This window comes from Populus alba, chromosome 1, assembly GCF_005239225.2.
Source record: "Populus alba chromosome 1, ASM523922v2, whole genome shotgun sequence".
In the NCBI taxonomy this organism is placed as follows: Eukaryota; Viridiplantae; Streptophyta; class Magnoliopsida; order Malpighiales; family Salicaceae; genus Populus; species Populus alba.
Genome location: NC_133284.1, coordinates 2,578,454 through 2,600,260, shown reverse-complemented (window position 1 = coordinate 2,600,260; position 21,807 = coordinate 2,578,454). Strand labels below are relative to the sequence as shown.

Sequence of the window (21,807 nt, the reverse complement as noted above, 5' to 3'; positions counted from 1 at the left end):
ATGTCTGCTACCAAAGGGGTGCCTCGTGCCTTGACACCATTAAAAATAAAAGCACAGCATATTGGAAATCAAGAAACAAGCTACCAAAGTCTTCAGAAATTGTTCAAAGGTATACTCAAAGTCTACCAGCCTTTTTTGAAGGGTTAATATATGTTTGAACACAGAATTAGCATTGTAAATTCAGTCCAGTTTTTTTAGCCTAACTTGTTTGTAGAATAATTCCATGCTTTTCCTGGCAACTTCTCTTAATAATTTGACGGGAAACACGAGCACATTCATTCATTATAAGTCTAGGAGTATAATAATCATAGTTATTCGGAAGGATTTGTCGGTCAATAATTATTTTTTATTAAAAAAAGTTTAAAATCACGGTTTTGAATAAAAATAAAAATTAATCAGCCGAGTCGCAGGTTAATTTGATGGGTTGATAGGGTCAAACTTGGTAGACTTCTTTTTGACACTCAAACTAGGCAATGGATAAATAACTCGGTTTTGAGTCTGATCTCCCGGGTTAACTAAGTTTAATACATGTAATAATAACATTGAAAGATAACGAAAGGGAGGACATGCATGTGGTTTTCTCATTACATATAATGACCGGCCACTTTTAGCTTTGGAAGTAATTTAAAATTTGGATGCAATAAACAAGGTTAGTAATTTATTAATAAAAAATAGTTATAGTGGTGTCAATAATCGAAGCTAGTGGTTCCCCTTGTGATTAATTGAACTTGAAGCTTTAGGTGAGCTTTTAGAACTTCTCTATCTAATAATTTCTGTGCATCAAGAACCAAGAATGTGATTCGTGTGAATCATGTGATGTAATGACGATTAGTGCTCCACTGAATCTTACTTAACCAAGATATGCACCACATCAGGAATTTTGTTGGGAGGTTTTAGGACTTGTCTAGGGCAAAAGGGATTCTGGAAAGAAAAGAATAACATTCTTTTTCTGCTTGGAAGAATATTAGGCAACCTTTTGATGCTCAAAACAAAGATTTGGTGTATCAGGTTTCGAGGAAGAATGTCTGAGCTTGTGTTTCTGGTAGAAAAGCATGGACCATGGTGGTCTTGTCTCCCTGCTTGACCTTTCTTGGAAGCTGCGTAGACTTCATTAGTTGCTCACATCCCACGCTAATTTTGACTCTCTAATTCATACTAGAAACTAGATTGCTGGGTCGATCGAGTGACCCATCAATCCGGACAAGATGTTGAAGTATCTTGCAAGTTAACTTGGTTAAATTTAGATGATTCTACATGCTGAGTTGAGTCTTTTCATGAGCTTGCGAGTTAATCTTTTTTTTTACCAAAACAGCATTGTTTCTTGATGTTGTTTCCATGACAGATTCAGTAAATTATCGAGTTAATTGGGGAGATTAGGAGGAGTTTATAATTATGATACAAGAATTTTGTGTCTAGTGAACAGCGATTTCACATCATTGTCATGATTGCTAAAAAAATGAAATTAATAAAAGCCCGAAGGCCCATAACAGCTAATAAAAGAGAGTTAAAAAAATGGAGGTCCCTAGCTTACTTCTTTTTCAGGATCAAACTAACGTTTTCAAAGTAGCCGTTGGACCTCCTTCTTATACCATTTGAATACTCTCTCGCCTAATACTTTAGCTTTCCGTCAAGAAATCCGTGTCTCTCTCCGCTCCTCTCTCTTTCTCTCTCTAAGACCAAGAAAAACCTTTTTTCAGACCAAGAAACAAGATTCCAGACTGGTTTACGATCGCTTCAATGGATCTTCTTGTGTCAGAAATCACAACTCCTTCAACTCCATTACTGTTTGCAGCAGCTACAAGTACTATTGGCATGAGTAGTACTAGCAGCAGCAGCAGTATTTGCAGCAGTGAAGCCAGTGAAGATAGCCCAGCAATATCATTTCGTTTTGAGCTTCAAGATGTCAAGTATGATTGTCCAAGCAAATCTCTATCCGGGGCTTGTTCATATAGGCCTTTGGCTGTTTTATCAGATCATGTTGGACCAGTTTCTTGCTTGGCCTTATGTGGGGAATTCATTCTAAGTGCTTCTCAAGGCAAGGATATTATAGTTTGGCAACAGCCTGATATGAGGTTGTTTACAAAGTTTGGTCAAGGTGATGGTTCTGTCAAGGCATTAGTTTCTGTTGGCAATAAGGTTTTTACTGCTCATCAAGATAGTAGAATTAGAGTATGGAAGGTGTCAAGGAGGTCTGAAAACGTGTTTAGGCTTGTTGATACACTTCCTACTACAAAGGATTATTTAGGAAAGTTTATGAAGCAAAGTAATTATGTGCAAACCAGGAGGCATCATAAGAAATTATGGATTGAACATGCTGATAGTATTTCTTGTTTAGCTGTTTATAATGGGTTAGTTTATTCTGGTTCTTGGGATAAGACTCTTAAGGTTTGGAGGATATCAGATTTGAAGTGTTTGGAGTCAATCAAGGCTCATGATGATGCTATAAATGGATTGGTGGCCTGTAAGGGGATAGTTTATTCAGCATCTGCAGATGGGAAAATAAAGGCTTGGGGGAAAGAGGGAAAGCGTTCACATTCTTTGAAGGCGATTTTGGAGGGTCATAAAGATGTTTCGCTTAATTCAGTGATTGTTTCAGATGATGGAAAGTGGGTTTATGGAGGAGGATCAGATGGTTTTGTGATGGGGTGGGAAGGGAGTTATGATTTTGTGAGTTGGAAGATGGTGTCTGAGACAAAAGCACATCAAATGGCTGTTTTGTGCATTTGTCTAGCGGGGGAGTTTTTGTTTAGTGGATCAGCTGATAAGAGTATTGGTATATGGAAGAGAGAGGCTTTTGGTAAGCTTTCCAAGGTTGGGGTCATAAATGGCCATGAAGGTCCTGTCAAGTGTCTGCAAGCATCACCTAATATTGTTGGTGGTGGGTTCTTGCTTTACAGTGGTGGTCTTGACAAGAGTTTGAGGGTCTGGTGGGTGCCCAAGCACTCTACATTACAGAATACAGAGGAAAAGTCCATCAGCTTGTGTTAGTAGGGCCTTCAAGGTTGAGTCTTGAAGCACTGATTCCCAGTTTTTTTTTTTCATGTGTTTGCAGTGCTTCTAAATTGGTTTTATATTTTTTTATTATGATTCAAGTGTGAAAAGCAGAGGGAAAACTGAATCCTTAGAGGATCGGTTTGAAGTTTTTTCCTTTTTTTGTTTTCCAGGTTTTGATTTTTGGTATGTTGTTTTTAGGGCTTAAACTTTGGATGATGCAGCTCATCTAGGGCAAGATCTGTGGTATATATGTTCTAGAGTGTTGTGAATTTTTCTTCTTCTTGGAATGGGGTATTATACAGGTTTTACATTTCTATAAATTGTAATTAGTGTGTTGAAGGAATCAGTCAATGAATGAAACAACAAATATTTATTTTGTCATTTACATGGTTGATCTGCATAATTTCAGAGGTTAAGTAGAGTTAAGAATCCCTAATTTGGAATCTGTGTTTTGCCATGGACAAAATTAAGCTTAATGAGTTGAGCTTTGGGACAAATATCACAGAACATGGCATTGTCACAGACGAACATGACATTGCTACCCCACCAACACAGGAAAAGAACCCTAAGATATGTTCTTAACTTCTTATGTTTCTTACAACCTTTATCAACAAGGAGTTTGATTTACATAAGCCAAGGAATCCTTACCTTATTTGCTTGAACCTTTCATCCTTGTTATAGATTAATGGAGATTGTTAATTTTCCCTGTATTAACATTTTTTTTTTTTCCGAAAGCAGACAACCATTTCAAGGATTCGAAACAAACACAGATCTCGTTGTTTAGGCATCTGCCTGCTGCTGTTACTACTTTGAACAAGATGTGATTTAGGTGCGTTTTCTCGTCACACTTTTCCTGATCTGCTGCAGCCTGAAATCCAAGCTTTTTTTCGTGGAAATTCTGGCAAACTACACTAACAGATTATCTAAAGCACTTTACAGTATTAACGATATTGATCATTTTGCAAAACAAGGGATAATAACTTGTTTGATTGAAGAGAGAGGCAAGAACATCTTTCAGATAATTTTGCAGTGAATTTCTGTCATTTCAGTATAGAAAGGACAGGGGATATATATTTTCTTTATCTCCATTGTTTTCGTTTTTTATATATCAAGACAGTAACATACCAAAATGTATCATGCATTGTCTAGAAGGCTGGATATGGACATCTCTCCTTTCCCCTCCTTTTCCATTATCCACCGAAAGAAATGGAGCCTATGAGGATTCAAGAGTGAAGCTGGCATGGTTCCATCCAATCAGGTTTTGTTCAGAATCATGCCCTATCTACTTGCCCAGCATTTCTGAAGTTTAAAACATCAGATGATACAAACTTCTAGGGTTTTTTTTTTGCCCTTTTGAATAGTTGGTAAGTTTTCACTTGTCAGTAAACTCCAAAATTAAGATTCCACAGTAGAATCTACTCCATGGAACTGGCAAGCAATTTCCATTCCCTTTTCTTCAACTTTCTTTTGCTAGGAGATGCAAGTCAGAGAAAGAAACTAAAACCATCAATTTCTTCTGTTTTTTTATCCCCCGCAGTTTCCACTTTAGTACCATTATATTTCCCTGGAGTTTTTCAAGCAGTCTGAAGCAGTAAACTAGTTCTTGTCTGTCAATTCTCGGTTAGAATATCAAATACTTTAGCCATTTCCATTTCATCTGTGGACCAGAAATGAGACAATTGTTACCCTAATGGACCACAAAGGGGAAAAAAACCCTATAAAAGAAAAGAGAACATTTAAAACCATCTATTGATGAGAAAGCAAGGAAGATATTCCAATTACCGACCAAAGCAATGCATAAACAGGTCCTCCTTACCAAAACATTAGAAATAGTATAATTTTCTTTAGGTATAAAGTGTTAGAGAATCGAATGAAATGTTTATGCTTTTGTATTGAAATAATTATTTTAATAACCAAGTGTTTATAAGCTTAATGTTTATTTTTCAATGTTATACGTATGACTTTTTATATTTTTTATATTAAGAAGGTTCTTTCACATAAAAAAATATCTTCATTTTTTATTTAGGTGGAGGAGCATTCCATTTTGAGGTATATAATAATAGAAGAAATCAAGCAGCCATTCTGGAAACAAAGAACAAAACTTCAAAGGAATGAAGCCAAGTCAGATACCATATTCTTTGAGTACTATCTACTCTGATCTTCAGGGACCCTTCAAAAAGTTCAAGCAACTAGCTCAAAGCACTTTTTGAAAAAACAAATTCCAATTTTATTTGGTTGAATTAGGCTCATAGGTTGATAAAAAGTGAGATTTTAAAGCGAAAAAAAGAAAAAAAACAATTGACTCTCCAGGCACAAACTTCTTGACATCTTTAAATATCCATATGAGAAGATATTTTCTTCTCAGCCAATAAATCTTCAGTAGCAAAAATAAATTTATATACTAATGATATCTCTTCGTTATCTTTACTATTTCAAGACCATGAATAGCCAGCCTAAACACACATGCTTAGTGCTTACAAGCCCATTAACAGACAGTCCACAAAATTCTCTGTGCCTTCACAGTAATGGATCAATACAAATGATAAGACTCTTCATGGATTAGTCTACCCCAACTTCAGCCATTGCAGAGTTAGAGTAACCTTTAACATCCATGTAGCAATAGATACTTTTACCAGCCAGCACCGAAAGTTCACGACTGCAAAAGGAGGGCATCTATGGACTAGAGGCATGACAATCCAAGGTTATGGAATGGTGATGGGAACTAGGAGGCATCTGCATTTCCTTCTGAATATTTTCATATCTGGAAAACCACTGGCAGGACCAGGACTTATGGCTCACAAAGATAACTGAGATGGCCAATATCAACTTATAGGAGACCAGAAGATCTGGAAAAGCCCCTTTTTTTTTAAAAAAAATCAGTATTAGACAATCATTATTCTGCCATTTACATGATTGATCTTCATATTATGCTAGCAGGCTCTGAGTGCCTGTTTTTTGGACAATGAAAGAATAGTCTGGCATCAATTTTCAAATACAGGGAAATATCTACTTTGAATTTCGGGGTATATAAAACAAGATAAAAATGGATTCCATCCATTTTTTCATCATCTTATACTCTTTTCTGTTCAATTTCTTGAGGTTTAATTGACATCTATCACCATGGAAGAAAATGATAGCTTAATGCTGATAAATATGTGTACTTCCAGCAACTGGCATACTGGGTTGAATACAAGAATAGGAGGAAGCAAATATAAGCTTCTATGCTGTTGCTTTCTTCTGAGATGAAATGGAATTCATTCTTCATCCTCTGAATCATAAATGAAGCTGTTATCAATATAAACACAAGGGATGTGGGTTATCTTTCCCTGTATCCTTTTTGCACTTCTGTTTTAGTAGAGGACAGACATGGATGTATAGTTCAAAAAGTGAGGAAGGCAAGCCATTTTGTGGTAGGGATTTGAGCATTGGGCAATCAGAGATCCAAAGCTCTTGAAGGAAGGTGAGGTTCTGGAAACCATTGGAGGATAATTATTGGAGATTCGGGAAATTTACAATGGACAGGCTGGATAGAGAAGTTGACAGCATCATTCCTGTCTCCTCACATGGAAAAGACAAAATATGTGGACATCCGGCTGTAATGAAGAGGCGAGTAAGAGAGGCAAGTCTGTGTAATCCCCAGTCAAAGAGAGGCTTACAGAAGTTGAGATTTGTGATCAGAAGTGATGTCAAGTTCGTTGGGAAACCTGTGGGAAAGACACAATGCTCGGGCGTGTAAGAATATCCAACTCTACAAGAGAGGTGAGACTTCGCAATCTTTCCGGCAGAGCCTTGAGCTTCTCGCACCAGCCCATGTAGAGCTTTCGCAGACTGGTGGCAGGAAACCCTCCTTCAGGGAACGAAAGTATACTTGAACAGTTACACATAGTGTTCTCCTGAAGATGACTGAGCATGTTCGGACCCTCGGGTAAGCAAGCGAATTTTCCACAATATTTGATCTCGATTTGTTCAGGAGACATGTTGCAAAATGCCTCAGCTATTGAACCCAGTTCTGGACAGTCCCAAATCACAAGCTGTCTAAGAGGAGCAGGTAATTTTCCTCTTGACGATAAGCACTTGAGAGGTGGACAAATTCCTGGTATCCGAGTACTAAAGAAGAGATGTTCTGCTAATGTTGGCATCCTTTCCCTCCTCCAGCAAACACTGCAAATTATCACAGTAACTGATGTATAGCCTTTTAAGAGTGCAGGGCAAAGTGGTTTGAACAAAGAAAACCAGTTCTGCACACTTTTCAATATGTAGCTCTTCAAGGAATCTGAGACCATGCAAAACTAATGGTCGCTCAAGGCTTTCGCAATCAATAAACTTCAGCATTTCAAGAGAGAAAGGCAAGCAGAGTTTCAGATCTTGTCCTTCCTCTTCTGCACCAAAGGAAACAAGTCTGGGACAACTTTTGATTTTCAAATTACGTAAGGAACTTAGATGTTGTGGAAATCTAATTTTTGCCAAAAATCTGTGATCTCCTGGCAACAAGTAATCTTCAAATTCTTAACTTCTGCCAACCCTTGCATGAAGCCCTCAGTTAGAAAACTGAAATTTGAAATGCATGAAAGAACCACGGAGTTGAGTGAGCTAAACTGAGTCGTGCTTCTGCAGATTCATTCCTTGCATCCATCAACATCTAAATTACGGAGCATCGGAAAACTTGAAATAGAAACCGACAAGCACTTGGATTCACAAATAACTAGCTCTTCTAATGAAGGAAGATAATATGGCAATCTTCCCAATACCTGAGAACAATTCAAGATAGAAAGCTTATGCAGGCGAGGGAAAACTTCAACTTGTTCTTCGCCGTAGGCATGCCAGTACTTCCATCCAGGCATATCTTTGAAATAAAGAGTCTCCAGTGAAGGGAAAGGATTTGAGCAGCATTCCCCGTAAATCTCACGACCTATGCTCTGCAGTCCACTCATCCCAGTGATGGAAAAGTCCTTGAGCGATTTTAAAAGCCCAAGAGCTGGCACGGATGTGCAGTTTTCACAATTCTCCAAACTTAGAAGCACCATGTTAGAGAAGGAAGGATCTCCAACCCAAGATGGAAACTGTGTGGAAGAATAAAAGTTGATTGTCAGCTCTTGCAGTCCCTGATGAGGTTGCAGCATGTCTAATACATCTTTTTCAATCCTTTCATCTCTTGAATAGGTGATATCAGAACTCCATTTCAGCACCAAGGATTCTAGATCCTGCTTCTCCGGTAAACTGGCCTGCCTTGCTCTCCGATGATCAACCACATTCTCTAACCTTGGAATGCAAAGCGTTCCACAGAGGAAGTTTAAATCCATTAGCTCCTCTATCCCATGCCCAATTTTCCTGCTGACAACAAAATCAGACAGTTTGCGAAGACGTTTAAGATTTTTAATTCCCTATGGCATCTCACTCATCAAATACACATCTGTATATCAAGATAACATAAATTGATTAAATTCCCCATTTTTGAAGGCCACTTTGTGAGATAAGAACAGTCACTTAAAATCAATGTCTGCAAGTTGTATAGGAAACCTGTTGACTCCAGTAAACTTCTAATCATGGTGGATGAGAGGTCCAGGTACCTCAGGAGTTTCAACCCCCCAATGGAACTAGGTAGCTCAGAGATGTTATAACCACTCAAACTTAGAACCCTCAACCTCTTCAAACTTGGCAGCAAACCAACGACATTTTTAGTTACGTAGCTCGTCTCATCATGTCGGAATAGTAGAAAGGTCCTTGAACACTTGGCTTTATGAAAGGCCTCAAACTTTTTTATGCCATCATATTCATCACGAGTGTAAGAAGAATGGCGAGACCTTTCATATATTGCGACGGGTTGCCTTCTGTAACACCAATTCCAGGATCTTCATCTTTTCTTCATCCCTGCAAAAAATCCCAGCTCCATTTGGCAAACACGTGCTCTGTGTTCTTCGCCATAAATTTGTAGATGGACCCTGGGGGTTCCTTTGGAGATCCAAGTTTCACGGCTTGGTCATAGTGCCATTCAACCGACAAGTGATCCCCCTTATCTTGCATCTCATTCTACCATGGAACTTCACGGCACTTGGATTCAGTCTAGTGAAGATAGCAGTCACCAGTTTTTGTACCCTCCTAGTGCTAGCCTCATCTCCCACCATCAACTTGTGTTGCAAGGCTTCAGTAGCAAACTCATCGAGTATGTCCTCAACATCATAAGCCAGGTTTGTAAGATCATGCAGCCACATTCTTACGGTCTGGTCTGTCAGTTGCTTCTCTTCTGCTTCTTTGAGCACTGCCTGAAGCATCTGTAATGTTCTTCTCCACTTCGCAAGCTCCTTCTGAAAGCTTTTTTTTGTTTATAAACTTCCATAACTCAGGAGCTGACAATTTTGTAAACAGTATCCCCACAAATGCTGCAAGAAATACCTCCCCAACCGACATTCTTTTACTTGCAGAGAGCAAGAGATCAGGGTTATGATAAAAGGAGTAAGCAATCAAGGTTAGTTTTGCTTAGTCAAATCCAAAGTAACTCCAACTTTGAGATGTTTACAAACAATAATAAATCCAATTTTTCGTGTTTAAACTTGAAAACAATCGGTTGCTTAACTTTCAGAACAATGTGTGACATCATGTTGATGCTAAAATCTATAACTACGCACGTGCTAAAATGCATAATTGACAGATAGAGTTGAAAAAATAGCAGGAAAAGGAGCAGGAAATTTCAACGATGGAGACTTTAGGCTTTTTTTCTTTTCTATTGATGACCTAAAATATCATCAATTAATTAATATATAAACAATAAAGAGGATATAATTTTAAGGTTGTTTTTAGAGAATCAACATATAAATTACATCTTTGTGCTTTAAAAAGTAAAAATAATGTATAAGAGGAAATTTAACTAAAAGCTTTAATTTATAATATCTTAAAATGGATTTATTATAAATTATCTATACAAGCTCATGACATAATAGGTATATATTATATTTCTTTTTAAGATAAAAAAAAAAAGGTAAAAAAAACTATCGTGGTGCATGTTAGTTTTTAAAAATAATTTTTAATTTAAAAATATATTAAAATAATTATTTTTTAATTTTAATTTTTAATATTAACATATCAAAATCATAATAAAATACTTAAAAAATATTAATTTAATATTTTTAAAAACAAAATTATTTTAAAAAATAAAAATTTTCACAGTTTAGACATTATATCTATTCGTATTAAGATCTTTTAAGTTTTTTAAGATTATAGGGCAGTGTAATATTTAAATTATATATTATTTAAATCCTTATTACCTTTTCAATTAAAAATATTTTTAAATTTATATAAAAATATATTTTTAAAATCACACACACTCGAATTAAAATTCCCCTAACTACCATCTGTATATATATTTAATTTTAAGTTTTGGTATATATATAAAGAATACACTCGAATCTCTCCCACCAAAAATTAAAATTAAGTTCCCCTATCACTTAACTACCAGCAGTCCACCGTTCCATCCCTCTCTCTTCTCTCTCTCTCTCTCAACCACCATGCCCAGCCACCACCTCCACGCTCCCCTCCGCTCCTCCACCGCTACCACAGCCACCATCTCCACTCAATCCTTCACCTCAAGACTAATCCTCCTCCTAACTCTCCTCCCTCTTTCTCTTGCAGCCTTAGCTTTTATCCTCCAATGGAAAGGCAATTCTGGCTTCATGATGGATCCCACAACAGCCAACTCTCGTTGGGCCCCACAAGGGTCTCACATTAAAAACCATGAGATCTTCCCTGGCATGGAATTATCTGTTTTATCGCCTAAAGCTCACAAATCATCTGACTGTTCTAATCTTGGACGTAGTGGGGCACCTTCTTTTCCTTATTTTCGTGATTGGAAGTTTGATTTTCAAGCTAGTTTGAGGCCTAAGGTCTGTTTTTGATTTGTTTTTGTTTCTGGGTTGATTTTTTTTGCTGAATTTTAATGGGTTGTTTTTTTTCCTTGTTGAATTCTGATTGGTTTTGAGTTTTGTGTTTGAACTCGCCTTGGCTTCTGAGGTTTGGTGATGGATCTGTTTCTGGGTTTTGGTTTTTTTATTGAATTTTGGTAGATTCTGTGAGATTTTAGCTTTAGTTATGAATAATTAATGGTTAACTATATGGTTTTATTTTTTTTTTTTTTTTGCCGTGAAAGATGTGAACTTCGCTGATCCTGGTTTGCAAGATATTTTGGAATTGAAACTGAGTGATGTACTCTTCTTGCTTGTTGAATAGGATTTGGTTTCATTTTATGAGTTAATTTATCTGTGATCTGTTTGCTACTTTGGTTGATGAGGGAAGGAAATGAGGGAAAGTTTTAAGTTTTGAATGTTCTTTAAAATGTTAATGCTATTTTGATTTTGAGAAATGAAAGACTTCATCAAGTGAATCAATTGTCTGTAAGTTGAATTATTTTATCTGACATTTTGTTGGTTTGTTACTTAATGTGCAGATATGTATCACAACAAGTACTTCAGCTGGTTTAGATCAGATTCTACCGTGGATGTTTTATCATAAGGTTATGGGGGTGACAACCTTTTTCCTTTTCGTGGAAGGGAATGCAGCGTCTCCTAACACGTCTAAAGTTTTGGAGTCCATTCCTGTGAGTTCACATGACGTTTGATGTTGCCAATTTGTTATTGTTTGTTTTATTCTTATATTGGAGTTCCTCTGGTTTTATTTTCTTATGTTTTTTCTTCTGAATTATTTTGTATGAGCTATTTTGTTGATTTCCCAGGGAGTAAAATTGATTTATAGAACAACAGAGCTAGAGGAGCAACAGGCTAAAAGGTTGGCTAGTTTTCATATGTTCATGTTTAATTCATTTCTGTTTCATTTTGAAGCAAACTGTGTATATTTTCTTTGTATTACCCTTATTTCAAATGAAGAAAGAAAAAAGATTCACTTTTGCTTAAAGCTATTTAATGTTGATGATTCTATGTCTAACTCTTTGTGAGTGTTTATTCTGTTTGAACCATGCATTTTGTTCCTGTATTTACAACTTAATCATCTTGAAAACTTTCAATATGGTTTCTGTTTTATGTCTCCTCTTAACTCTATCGTTTTTATGCTCCTTTTTTCTTCATCAGTCGGATATGGAATGAGACATGGCTGTCCAGTTTCTTTTACAAACCATGCAATTATGAGCTGTTTGTGAAGCAATCTCTCAACATGGAAATGGCAATTGTCATGGCAAGGGTATGCATTATGCACCACTATTTACTCATCTATAACAGTTCTCTTCCTATTTCTAGAAATAACAAATCGTTTTGAACATTCTCTATTCTCACAAACAACAAAATTTTAGGATGCAGGAATGGACTGGATACTTCATCTTGACACTGATGAACTGATTCACCCTGCTGGTGCCCGTGAATATTCTTTGAGGCAGTTGCTGCTTGATGTTCCTGGAAATGTGGATATGGTCGTGTTTCCAAATTATGTGAGTCACATTGTGTGGAACGTCTTTTTTGTGATAATGCAATTAGGGGATTTGTAAATGTAAAAGTGTCAGTCATATTAATATCTCTCAACTATTTTTTTCCTTCTAAATAATGTTGATTCTTTATTTGTCAGGAGAGCAGTATTGAACGAGATGATATTGAGGATCCTTTTGGTGAGGTAAATCTCTCAAACTATCCATTGAGCGTGGCACTTTGTCTTGGAACATGATGAATTTTTTGTATGCTGTATATCGGTGCTCTGGTCTGGTTAAATTCCTTGTGCTTGAAAATTTTATATCAATTGCAATGTATTTGATCATTATACATGGTTAAAGTTAGAAGTATTTCTTTTCAGGGCTTATGTTCATCTTGCTTCATGCATGACACTTGAGAGAAGCTGCTTCTGATGATTTAATTTTAAGAGTTAGAAAGGGATTATATGATTGTGGATGACTTATATTTTTTAAGAAACTTTGAAGCAATGGTGTGTCCTGCATTTTTCTAGTTTCTAACCATAATTTTCTGGATTTAGTTTTTTTATTGTTTTGAACAATGCTGTTTATTATCAATGTTTGCCTGTCTTTGAAGAAAAATGTGTAGTCTATCCCATGTATTCATTTATCTATGCTAACAGGTGTCGATGTTCAAGAAGAATTATGACCATCTCCCAAAGGATACATACTTTGGAATGTACAAGGAATCTACTCGTGGCAATCCAAATTATTTCTTAACTTATGGAAATGGGAAGTCAGCTGCTCGAGTTCAAGATCATCTACGTCCTAATGGTGCGCACAGATGGCACAACTATATGAAAACCCCAAAGTACGGCAAGCATGTTTATATGTTTAGCATAGATTCTTCATTTTTGTGGGTTACATGTCTTTTTGCATGTATATATATACATCAGTAATTGTCAGCAGTAGCATTATTTTTAAATTTGTTAAATTCCTCCTTTTGTTTCTTGATTTACCACTTGTGCTAATGCTATTTTCTTCAATATGAGCTCTTGAAAATTTGTATGGCACTGCTGGTCCTTAATTGACAATTATAGTGACATGAACAGTATCTTTGCTTTCTGACAAAGACATTTTATCTGGTATCCAAATTGTCAGTGAGGTGAAATTGGAAGAGGCCGCTGTTCTACATTACACGTATTCCAAATTTTCTGACTTGACTTCTAGACGCGATCGGTGTGGCTGCAAGCCTACAAAGGAGGATGTCAAAAGATGCTTTATGTTGGATTTTGACAGATCTGTGAGTTTAGTTCTTTCTCTTAATATTTATCTCATTTGCTGATTTCTGCTGCTGCCTTTTCATGACAAGTAGCGGTAAGAATATGAATATAAAAATTAGTCTCCAATTTGAGCACATCTGCACAGGGGACTCAAAGTAGATTAGTTTGTTCATTTAGAACATGGTGCCTTTTATATTTAACTTTGAAGAGTCAAATTTCCAAAGAGAAATCATTTTGAACGTGGATCTTTGGAACATGTCAGGATAATTGTGTTCTGGATCCTTTTTTTTTTTTGCTTTTTGTTTCAAAACCCATGTTCAGTAAGTAAATATGATTGAGAAATGGCTGAGTAGGTGCATTTCTTAGCCCTACATCCCTGCGTGCATAGTAGCAGTGTAGCATACAGGGACAACACATTAAAATGGCTGACAATGATACATGACTCAAGTAATGATGTTTTTTTATAGTGGTGATGCCAGGCTGCTACTTCTTCATTCTTTGTGGCTTACAAAACGAGTTAGTGGCTGGTCAAGTTGGATTGGTATATAGCAGTGACTGGGTGGCCAAGTTGCATTATGCATTGTTGACTAATAATGATATCCTTGAGAAGGGTTTCCCTGCTGCATTCTGCAGATATAGGAGGCATGTGGTTTACGGCTTATGATGTCAGTGCACAGTGCAAAAACTGAAAGTCAGTCCGTTTCCTAGAAATAAGATCTGAGCTCCATTAATCAGGTGTTTGTATCATAGTACCAGTTCGCTAGGGAATGCAGATGGTGTAGGTGCCTTTTGTTTTACAGATTTTCTCATAACTCTTGATTCTTAGTTGAACCAGGGAATTAAGCCCTATATAACTGCTTCTTGGTTAGGGTTCTGGTAATGACACTTCTTATGAACAAGAGATAATTACTTTGGTTTTTTCATTTCCTTTAGCTCAAGTTGATGGAGGAATACAGGGGTTTAAGCTTATAACTAAAACATTGTTTTCAAAAAATTTAGTTTGTTTTGAATTCCATTTTTTTCTTTCTAACTCTTCATCTTATCAAGTGAACGTTATTGCAGGCATTCATAATTGCGTCAACTGCAACCGAGGAGGAAATGCGAAACTGGTAAGAAACTTCCTTTTCTTATTTCTGTGAGGAGTGCTGGCATTCACATGTTTCTGGAAACATAACAATACTTGAAGGTGTTTTATTCCCATTTTAGGTATCGTGAACATGTCGTATGGGGTGACAAAGACTTGAAATTGAAGCTCCTGAGGAAGAGCATTTTAACTCGCATATATTCTCCTATGGTAAGCAAGACTAAGACATCTTCACAAAGTAAAACGACAAAGATACAACCAAATATAGTTCGTTTTTTTCCCCAACTGTCCATCTATAAATTAAGGGAGAGCAAATAACCAAAACACAAGAATTATTAGGGAAGGAGAAAGCATTAGGATTTTACATGGTAACACGCCCTTTGTGTTCCTGACATGAGGGCTTACTAAGATCAAGGCTTGTAACTTAATCTGAATGGAGTTCATAGCTAATTGTTTATTGCTAATAAAAATAAACAGATCAAATGGAATTCATAGCATAAGAATTAAGATGTTGGAAATTATCCTGTACAAACCGAGAAAAAAAATTATGATGTGTGCAATCAAACAGCTGATCCTTGCCATCAAGATGAGAAAATCTCTTGGCCCAAGGCCAAATGCATCTGAAGTGTGTGCATCAATTGCTCGGTGATGTCCTTATTGATTTATGATTGCTGCTTGTATATTTCAGGCCATAATTCAGGGCTTAAGAGAGTCGGGTGTCTTCAGCTCTGTTATTCAATCTGCCCCAACAACACTTTCACGAGACAAGTTTCTAGCATCTGTCGATAGTAGTAACTCGTCAAGAACAGTTGCCTCCAAAACAATGCAGTCAAGAAAGACCATCAAAAGTAGAGAGAATCAAGCAACAGCTAGGAAGGTTTTGGGTTTAGAAACTACTGCGGTATCTCATGAAGCAGCTGTTCCACCACTTTCTCCTCCAGGATTGCTTGTGGAAGCATGATCCATGTTCCTGGCATGATTGCTGCTGCTTCTCATTCCTGTTTGAATTGAAGGGAAGAATCAGGAGAGAAAAGAAATAGCAAGCAGGGCTTCTCATTGCAGTGTATGTGTTCAGTTATAATTGGTTCTTCCCGATCATCATCCAAGCGCTTGTGTACATTTGCCTAAGGAGGATTCTTCTCCATTTGTATGCATGGCCACTTCGTGTTTTTTCCTTTGCAACTAGAAACAAAAAAAACTTAAACCTGTTATTCTCATGTATAGAAACTACAGTCTTGACATTAGAAAGGTTTTTACAAATCTCAAATCTCTCGATCTCAAGTTATGTAATCATGTACTCCCACCGACATCTGATGGTGGTTTTATGATGATGATGAATGGTGTACTTGGTAGTAATGGTGATATCCATGTTACGCATCGAGTGGCTTTGGAAATCAGGTTTTTGACAAGGGAAACAACCTGACTTGATGACCCATTGGTTCTTAATTTGAATCATCGTTATTTCAAGTTGTTATGCTTGCCTTTTCTTGAAAGTTTTTTGCCTGTTAATGATATGATAGCACATTTCTTTAATGGGTTGTGTAGTATGGCGATTTCGAGAGGTAAGAGTGAAGGGGCCTGGATTATCTAGAGGGAATTTGTTTATGAGAAAGGATCAGGTGTTTGAGTTGGTGAATTTGAATTCGCACAAGAGTGTGTGTGAGAGTTGGATCATGAACCCGGAGAATGTGCTTTATTGGCTTAAGGATTCGGAGAATGAGAATTGTATTAGAGAGGAGGTGTGGCTTGTTGGGCAATGGGAATCACATGGTACCAATGAAATGGGGGAAGGGCTAGCCAGGCACTTTGACATGTCGAGTGCCACGGAGAGGGACGTGAAAGAGTTACTGGTTGAGTTTGATGTTGATGATGATATGGGACATTGAAAATATAGAGATTTTGTATTGGCAGTAAGCTCTCAATCTACTTAGCTCTGTGTTCAAATATGTTTTTGGTGAGGTTAATAGCATAGTATTAATATCAGATAGGACTTCAATTGGAAGTGTTTTAACTGGATGCTGAATCGTTACATAGTTATTATGGATATAGCTGAATGTAGTTTGACCTGTGCAAATGTGACTAACTGTTGCGTGAAAATGGAGAAGATGGAAAGTCTCGTACTTTTATGGATTTATTTTATAGCCATTATCAATGATAAATCTTATTGTTCATTTTTTGTCAAATTCTAAGTGATATTTTCTTCTTAATTGTGCTCTAACGCAAGCATAGAATTCATGCTGTGCTTTATGACATTCTAGACGTTGTGCTCCTTGGTCTGATGGTTGTGAAAAATACAATTTTGATTATGGTAGTGAATGCCATGAAGATCTTCAATAACTCAGCAAACCAAAATTAGGGACCAGACTTAACTGAATATTAAGTACAGATGCATCATGCATCCTAGGATTATCAGGTGGGTTCTCATATGTACGCATCAGTCATGTTAATGTTTTAATCCTCCGAAGTTTTTTCCTGCTCTAGAGTAATTGTAATCCTTTAGCTTTGAATTGTCGGTGAATTGTTGCTCCTTCCATAATAGGGAATTGCTAGATAAATGGATACTCAGACGCGTTCTCATATTTATGCAACCAGTGATTTTTTTCTTCTAATCCTCTTTTAAGGTTTTTTTTTTTTTTTTTTTTTCCTGCTATAAAGTAATTATAATCCTTCAGCTTCCACCTTGTTTGTGAATTATTATCTCTCTCATAGTTGGGAAACCAGTGGTAGACTGGCCAAAAGCCACAGTCAGCTGTGCTGGTTGCCAGCTATCGGAGTGGAGTTCTATGATCTCCAACCACTTTGTTCGAGGGGAGCTCCTTTTGGTTCTTGTTTTTCCCACATAACCTTGCTCCTTGCCGACATTGCTGTCAACTTCTTTCTGCATATACCTCTTATAAACTGCATTCACCTCTCAAGATTTCAGTAGCAGTTTCAGATTTGAATGTTGTGGCCAGTGCATTACTCGGGGAGCTTCTTTTTTTGATCTAGAATTGCGTTGTGTTCTTGTTTTGGAGGTGTTTGTATGTACTGTAGGCAATATCAGATTAGTTCTGAGAATAGCTGTTCTTGTTATCAAGGTAAATGCTGGTGGAATTGACCATCGTGTGTCGTTTCGGGTCATCCAGTTGGCAAGTTAGAAAGAACAGCAATGGGATTGCAAGCACAGATAATTACTTCTAGAATCATGGTGATCAAGCTGTGGCTGGTAATGGAGCGGACAATGTTGAACAAGAAATTGTCTTTTCAGTTTTTATTTCGAGTGCGTGAGTAATTTATGCTATGTATTTTTAGGGTGTGTTTCATGGGGACGTGGTTTTAACCGTGATTTTTTAAAATTTTAATTTTTTTTTGTTTAAAATTAATATATTTTTTAATATTTTTATATTATTTTAACATGTGATATAAAAAATATTTTTTAAAAAAATAAAAAAAATATTATTTTAATATATTTATGAATAAAAAATATTTTAAATCGTAATTGCTATTACATTTTCAAACATATTTTTAGTGCTAGAATAGGGTTACATTGACAAGTTAGATGATTATTTTGGTATATCTATTGGAAGCATGATAGTTTTTTGTTTTTTTTTTTAAATGCATTTATCTTGAAAAAGTAGCAATTTTTTTATATAGTTTTAATATATTGATGTAAAAAAAAAAAAAATCTAAAAAAAATTATTTTAATATATTTTTAAATAAAATATATTGCATCATGAGTTTTGCATGGTCAAAATCTTCATCAATTTTATTTAGAAACCCAACCTTGTCTAAGCTCTAGGTCTTGAATCTAACCGGTTCAATGACTTTTTATTTTATTTTATATTAATGGGGATAACGTTTTTGAATTTTGAGCTTTTCCTTCCATTTGCCTAAAATTCTGTTTTTGGTAAGAACACTACAATTTACTTGAATCTAAGGAAAGTTTTTGCTCATTAGCACAGCCTATAGCTTAATTCACAGTCTGACTTTGAACATGTAGGAAAGACCAGCCTTGTATTATCATAGATTATTAATCAGAAAATCATTATTTTTATTGACAAAAATTATATTTTAAAAAATTACTAAGTCTATTTATTCAATTTTATTTTTTATTTTTATTATTAAATATAATTATGTAGATTTTTGCATGTTATTGATAGAAATATTGGTTGGTGAGACATAGTTGAGTGGATAAATGAAAAACATGAGTTCCCTAGCTAATTATGATGATATTTGTGTTTAGAAACAATAATTAATTTCCCATCAATTAAATTCCATTAATTTTATCATCCTAAATTCATATAGTTTTTTCTTCTTTTCACTTGGAAATTAGCTTCAATTTATTCTTATATTTTATCCTTAGTTTCCAATTTTTATCTATAAATTATAACATTTGATTTCAATTCTCCCAACCAACATATTATAATGATGGAAATAATTAATTATTCTTTCATGTATTTTAATAAATTTAATTTATTTCCAATATATCAAAATATTTACAACAACAATGATGTGGAAACAATAAAATGATAAAAGAAAATGCTGAAATTATGATATTTGAATGCATAAATAATATGCAAAACGTACCACCACAAATTAAATGCTAACAACATGACCTAATCCCAATCATATACTTACTAGATTATATTTGATATACCTTTTACAAATTTATTCAATTTTTTTTTTTTACTTTTAACTTAAAAAAATATAAATATATTTCATTATAAATAACTCTTAACTTAAATAAGCTCATTACAAAATCGAATCCAAAATTTGCTTTAATTAATAGTAAATTTTAAACATTTTATTTATATTACCTTTTTTAAAATTTCATTAAGTCAATTTTTTTTTATTAAACGTGGTTCTAAGCTAACTCATTTTTTATTTTAAATTATTTATAATTTTTTTAATTATATCTCAAAATCAAAATTCATTTTTCATATATAATTCCAAACAAGATTTTAGAAAAAAATCCAAAAAAATAAATTTTTAAAATCGTTACTTTTTATTTATCGTTTTTAAATATATATATATATATATTATCTCCACTCCGACACTGCTACGGTGCTACCAAAAAAACCATGGCTAGTATCCCAATCCCCTTCTCTCCTCTCTCCACCACACCCCCACGTGCCTTCTTTAAGCCACTTCACCTGCCAACCTCACCGGCGATTCGCATCTCCGATGACCATTGGAGGAGGAAGAGGAGAGGTTTGACAGTGGTGACACGTGCAGGGCTCAGCGCCAACAGCTACGTGCTGGCATTCCTGCTCCCTCTTTCTCTCCTTGCTGCCACTATCTTTACTTCTATTAGAATTGCTGATAAGCTTGATCAAGACTATCTTGAGGAGGTACAAAACACTTCAATTTTTAGTCTTTTGCTAAATGGGTTGTCTTGGTTTCATGTTTTAGTGAGTTTTTAGTGTTTTAGATTTCCATCTTGGTTCTTGAACCGATATGATTTGAGTAACTTGGGAAGTGATTTCATCGTGTGATTTTAGTGAACAAGCATGTGAAATGGTGAATTTAGACAAGCCAGTTTCCTAGCTGCCTGCAAAGTATTATCCTTTTTAACCATTATGATTGTATATGACTAATATATTATTTTGTAGGCTAGATTTCTGATCTTGGAGTCTCAAGTGGCTTTAGGTTTTACCGGGAAAAAAATTATGCAACTTGAGATGTCTAAAATGTTCAAGCTGTGCCGGATTACTTGTTTCTAATTGTGGCCAAAGTGAAATGAGTTTCTGAATGTTAAAGCTATCACCTACTCATTTTGGCTATTGGGTGCCAGTTGCTTGGATTTATTGCAATTCTTTTGTCTATCTTTTGCTGTATTCTTTTATGGGAAGGGGCAATTTTTTTATTTACTCCTACTTCTGCTTGTTCTTTCGGGGGTTAATTTTATTTAGTGGGAGAGTGGCTGCAGTTTGAGATCTCTAGAATGTGTGCAGAATGATCCTATTATGCTTGTTTTAAATATTTATGTGTTGAGAGTGAGATTGTTCTTGGACGATTCTTGACTCGCAATTTTGTGGCAAAGCTTGAAATCATTCAAGCAATCAAGGAAGCAGATGAAGAGGATGATGACAGTGATGATGGCGAGGACTCTGAGGATGCTGATGACAATATTGTTGACATTTCTTTAGAGGAGGAATTGCAGCCTGTCCTTCAACGTACACGAACTCGCAACCGGCCTAAGCGGGAAGCCTAGGCTTCATAGTCCATGCTTTGCATGATTTTGGTCAGGACCTGGATGTATTCATAGTCATAGCTGCACAGAGAGCCAATTTTAGCTTCTCTTTTTTATCTTAACCAACTTGTTTTTCCAAATCTTCTAGTATAGTCCTTGTAACTTTGTATCTCCCATTTAGATTTAAATTGTTTTCTTCCTTTTTTTCCTTGTATGGTGAACATTATCGTTAGATAATACATATGATAGAATATTTGCAGTAGCATTGATCTTGGAGAAAAAATTGTTGTAGCAGAGCTGCATCAAGCTGGAACGAAGTTTATCAAGGGATTCTTGAAATTCCATGGTTGGCCATAATGGACTCGGCAGGATTCTCTTTCTTTCGTTGTTTTTTTTTTTAGAAAACTCAACAGAATTCTTAGCAAGCAATTTCCAGTTAGCTGTCAAGCTTTCTTTGTGTTCTTCAACTTTCTCTGGGATTGTGTCAATCGAGTCGTGTAGCTTGCAAACTTCGAATCAATAATAGTATTGTTCAATCTGTTTTAAGTGGTGATTTATGTTTGAAAGTAAAGAATCTCCGTTTTTGTCTACAATCAAACGTACTATGGCAACGATACTCATGATTCTCTCCCATATCAGTTGCCACCGAATCTTACAAGCGTGTAATGTTCCATCATGTCAATTGTTTCTAATGTCTCCGATCTGTTTGATTTTATTGTTTAATAGTGTTCATTCTATACTTGCACATTGCAGAAATCATGCCGAAAACAACTTGAGCGGGAGTCTTCCTTATTCCATTTCAAGCATGGTTTCTCTTAGCTGCCTGTGAGTGGCTTGTCTTGAATGCATTGAAATTTTGTCAGGTAATTGCAGAGTTTAGGTTATTCGCTGATTCAAC

The 21,807-nt window shown here is 35.7% G+C and overlaps 3 protein-coding genes across 3 annotated transcripts; all 3 read left to right on the top strand.

The window, feature by feature from the left end:
- The first annotated feature begins 1,490 nt into the window (after positions 1-1,490).
- Positions 1,491-4,111, top strand: LOC118061203 (protein JINGUBANG). The gene is made up of 2 exons (XM_035074596.2): positions 1,491-3,001; positions 3,733-4,111. The coding sequence occupies exon 1, from the start codon at positions 1,738-1,740 to the stop codon at positions 2,986-2,988; it is 1,251 nt and encodes a 416-aa protein (XP_034930487.1). The 5' UTR covers positions 1,491-1,737; the 3' UTR covers positions 2,989-3,001; positions 3,733-4,111.
- A 6,282-nt stretch (positions 4,112-10,393) lies between these two features.
- LOC118061202 (glycosyltransferase-like KOBITO 1) lies at positions 10,394-16,114 on the top strand. Its single transcript, XM_035074595.2, has 11 exons — positions 10,394-10,868; positions 11,429-11,578; positions 11,714-11,766; positions 12,066-12,174; positions 12,284-12,418; positions 12,553-12,597; positions 13,054-13,241; positions 13,532-13,673; positions 14,716-14,762; positions 14,860-14,947; positions 15,426-16,114. The coding sequence occupies exons 1-11, from the start codon at positions 10,494-10,496 to the stop codon at positions 15,696-15,698; spliced, it is 1,605 nt and encodes a 534-aa protein (XP_034930486.1). The 5' UTR covers positions 10,394-10,493; the 3' UTR covers positions 15,699-16,114.
- A 3,655-nt stretch (positions 16,115-19,769) lies between these two features.
- On the top strand, positions 19,770-21,171 carry LOC118061201 (uncharacterized). Its single transcript, XM_035074594.1, has 2 exons — positions 19,770-20,067; positions 20,760-21,171. The coding sequence occupies exons 1-2, from the start codon at positions 19,798-19,800 to the stop codon at positions 20,928-20,930; spliced, it is 441 nt and encodes a 146-aa protein (XP_034930485.1). The 5' UTR covers positions 19,770-19,797; the 3' UTR covers positions 20,931-21,171.
- The last annotated feature ends 636 nt before the right edge of the window (positions 21,172-21,807 follow it).